This window comes from Amphimedon queenslandica, unplaced genomic scaffold (genome assembly GCF_000090795.2).
Source record: "Amphimedon queenslandica unplaced genomic scaffold, v1.1 AMPQUscaffold_12576, whole genome shotgun sequence".
Classification (NCBI taxonomy): Eukaryota; Metazoa; Porifera; class Demospongiae; order Haplosclerida; family Niphatidae; genus Amphimedon; species Amphimedon queenslandica.
Genome location: NW_003547187.1, coordinates 1 through 3,314, shown reverse-complemented (window position 1 = coordinate 3,314; position 3,314 = coordinate 1). Strand labels below are relative to the sequence as shown.

Below are 3,314 nucleotides of genomic sequence, written 5' to 3'. Positions count from 1 at the left end.
ATTAGGTGCTATTTTTTGATTGTTATGAATAATTAATAAGATTGTTAATTCTTAAATGGGTTTATTCATTTTTGTTTGTATTTAGGGTGACTTTATGTATATATAATTTTTGTGTGACTTACATATAAGCAACAAAAGGCAGGGGGAGAGAGAGAGAGAGAAAGAGAGAGAGAGAGAGAGAGAAAAAACCCACAGAGGTGAGGACACGTGGGCGGGGTCCCCACCTCTGTGGGGACCCCGCCCTTTTGATAATTGTAATGTATTTTTGATAAGATCTAGAGTTTTTGTTTTGTTACATGTATATTTGAAATACCTTGAGTTGTTAGATCTGTTGGTTGCTTAAAACATTTAAACCTTTAGGTTGTATTGTGTTTAAAGATTGAATCCAGTGTGTTTCTAATCTGTCAAGTGTTTCTGGGTCGTTCGATTTTGGACTGTCAATGACTTGGACTTTGAGATGTGAAAGTTGATGTCCAGGTAGATTGAAATGCTTACTGATGTATCTGGGTTCGTTGTTGTTAATACTTGATCGATGGTGGCAAATTCGTTCACGTAATGTTTTTGATGTTTTCCCAACGTATTGTTTCTGGCATTTGAGACATGTGATGAGATATATGACATTGCTGCTAGTGCACGTGAAGGGATGTTCTATCTTGAATTGTCTTTTGTTTGCTGTGCTTTTAAAAATTGCAGACGAGTTGAAATGGTTGCAGGTACTGCAGCGTTTTTTGTTGCATTTGTTTGGTCCTGCTGTTCTCAAAGTGACAATTCTTTTTGGTTGGTTGTGTTGTGGTATCGGGCTGGTTTTTTCTGTTATTTTTCGTAAATCTTTTGTTGATGGTCTATGCTTGCTGTGGACGACGATATCTTTCAAAGTGTTGCTTTTCAATGTTACAAATAATGGTTCTTTGCTGTATCGTGATAAATTGTATTCATGAAATTGTTCAAGAATAATTCTTTTTATGCAGATGAAGTTTGGTGGTGGAGTGCATTTTAGTATGGGTTGTTGCAGGCGTTGCTTTGTTGTGGTGTTGTTGTTGTTGTTTTGAAGGTATTTAGCCCTATTTTTGTAGTTCACACTTCTTATTGCTGTGTTAATAAAGTTAATTTTGTATCCTCGGCTGATGAGACGTTCAGTGAATCTTTTTATTTGTTTCTTATATTCAATTATAGTAGAGTTGGTGCGAACGTATCTTATTGTTTCGCCAATAATGAGGCCTTTAAATATATGTATTGGGTGGTTTGAGTTGAAGTGAAGGTATTGGTATCGATTAATTTCTTTTTGATATGTTTTAATGCTGAGTTTATTTGTTTCAGAGAAATCTTCACCCTTGTAGATGGTTATGTCAAGAAAATTGATAGTTGTTTCTGACTGCGACATGGTGAACTTGATGTTTGGGTGGAATTTGTTTAGTTTATTAAAAAAATTATTAAGGTCTTGATGTTTGGGCCATAGCATTATGATGTCATCAATGTAGCGTTTAAAGAAGAATGGCTTTTCAGTGGTTGAAGATAGGAACCTTTTAATGAGGACAGACATGTAGATGTTGGCTACTGTCGGAGAGAAGGCTGCTCCCATTGCTGTTCCTATGACTTGAAGAAAAACTTTTTTACTAAATTCGAAATAGTTATTATTTAGATTAATGCTGAGAAGATGTGTTATTAAATCTGGATCAAAAATTATGAGATCTTGGTGATTGAACATTTCATTTCTGACTGATTCTAGACATTCGCTTTGAGGGATAGATGTGTAGAGACTCTTGACATCTAGTGTTACTAGTATGATGTCATTTGGTATTGTTGACGTTTCTAGATATGAGATCAGTTGAGTTGAGTTTTTCAGGTAATCATTATATGCTTGTGCAAGTGGTTGTAGGATGTGGTCAATAAATTTTGCTGTGTTTGACAATAGAGAATTATTGTGTGCGACTATTGGTCTGAGTGGAGGTAGCCCATTCACATCTAGTTCTTTATGCATTTTGGGAAGTCCGTAGAAATTAGGAGTTTGATATTTCTGGTTTGGTTGTAAAAAGCGATATAATCTGTTATTTGAGGCGCCAAATTGATTTTTAAACTTGACGAGAGTGTTTTGTATTTTCTTTTTTATTTCTTCCTCTGGCACGGTTTCTACTCTGACGTATGTGTTTGATGTCAGTTGCTTCAGGCATTGCTCGACAAAGTCATTGCTATTCATCACTACTATGCCTAAGTTCTTGTCAGCCGGTTTTATAACTAGGTTTGATTTTTTTAACGATTTTATCGCTTTGAGTTCTTGTTTGGATGTATTTTCTTTCTGCTTTGATGTAATTTTACTAAGGAGTTTGTCTATTTCAATTTTCGTACTCTCAATGAAATTTTCAACTGATGCGATATTAGTAGTAAAGTATGGTGGGTAATGTGGTTGTGTTGAACCTTTGAGGAACTTCATTTCTCTATATAAGTGCTGGGTTACACTGTTGAGACTTAAATCTGGGGTATGTTGTGGTCTGTCATTATCTGTGAGAGCTAAATCTCTAAGTGAGTTGCTGAACGCATCATACTGATTTAGAAAGGAGAGATGATCTTGTAGATTAAATGGCTGACTCGGTGAGAAAGATAGACCTTTGTTTAAAATGTTAAGCTGACTTTGCGATAGTTTATAGGAGCTGAGGTTGTATATTGTGTTACTGTTTGTCATTCTATGTTTGGTGGTCTGTGACGACTTTTCTCTAAAAAATGACTTATTTTCGGTTGCTTTGTTGGGTTGGTACTTTGTGAATCTGTATTTTTCCTTTTTCTTGAGTTTGCTTCTTGAGATGCATATATGTTTGTTTGTTGAGGCTTTGCTGACGTGTGGGTTTTACATGTAACTGTAGTTGGCTGATGATGATAGCTTTTAGCTGACTGAAGCCTTGCCATTTTGACATTTAGTACTGTAGTGTCAGCTTCAATGACACGTTTGAGGTGTTTGAAAAAGATCTCGTTGTATTCTTTGATGAAGATTCTGTTCATTTTATTTTGAGATGCCTCTGATGACTCTAAAAGATGCTGAGGTTTATATTTTGCTGGTATTGATTTGTTGGTTAGGATCTTTTTGTGGTATTTAATGCGTTTCTCCAGTATTAGTACCTTTTTCCTTTGATTGGGGGTATTTTCTATGGAAATAGAGTGTTTATGGTTTTACATGTATGTTATCTTTGTAGTATATATTTTTTGTGTTACAAGTTTGTGCTGTGATTAACAGGTGTACATGTACATGTGTATGTAAGTGTTGTTCAAATGGTGACAGATTTATTTTTTGACTTTATGCTTACATTTATTTGACAAATTATGTA

At 35.0% G+C, this 3,314-nt stretch overlaps 1 protein-coding gene across 1 annotated transcript; it reads right to left on the bottom strand.

The window, feature by feature from the left end:
• Positions 1-322: 322 nt before the first annotated feature.
• Positions 323-2,677, bottom strand: LOC105314749 (uncharacterized). Its single transcript, XM_011409102.1, has one exon. It carries the CDS (start codon positions 2,675-2,677, stop codon positions 323-325), a length of 2,355 nt encoding a protein of 784 aa, XP_011407404.1.
• Between the last annotated feature and the right edge of the window lie 637 nt (positions 2,678-3,314).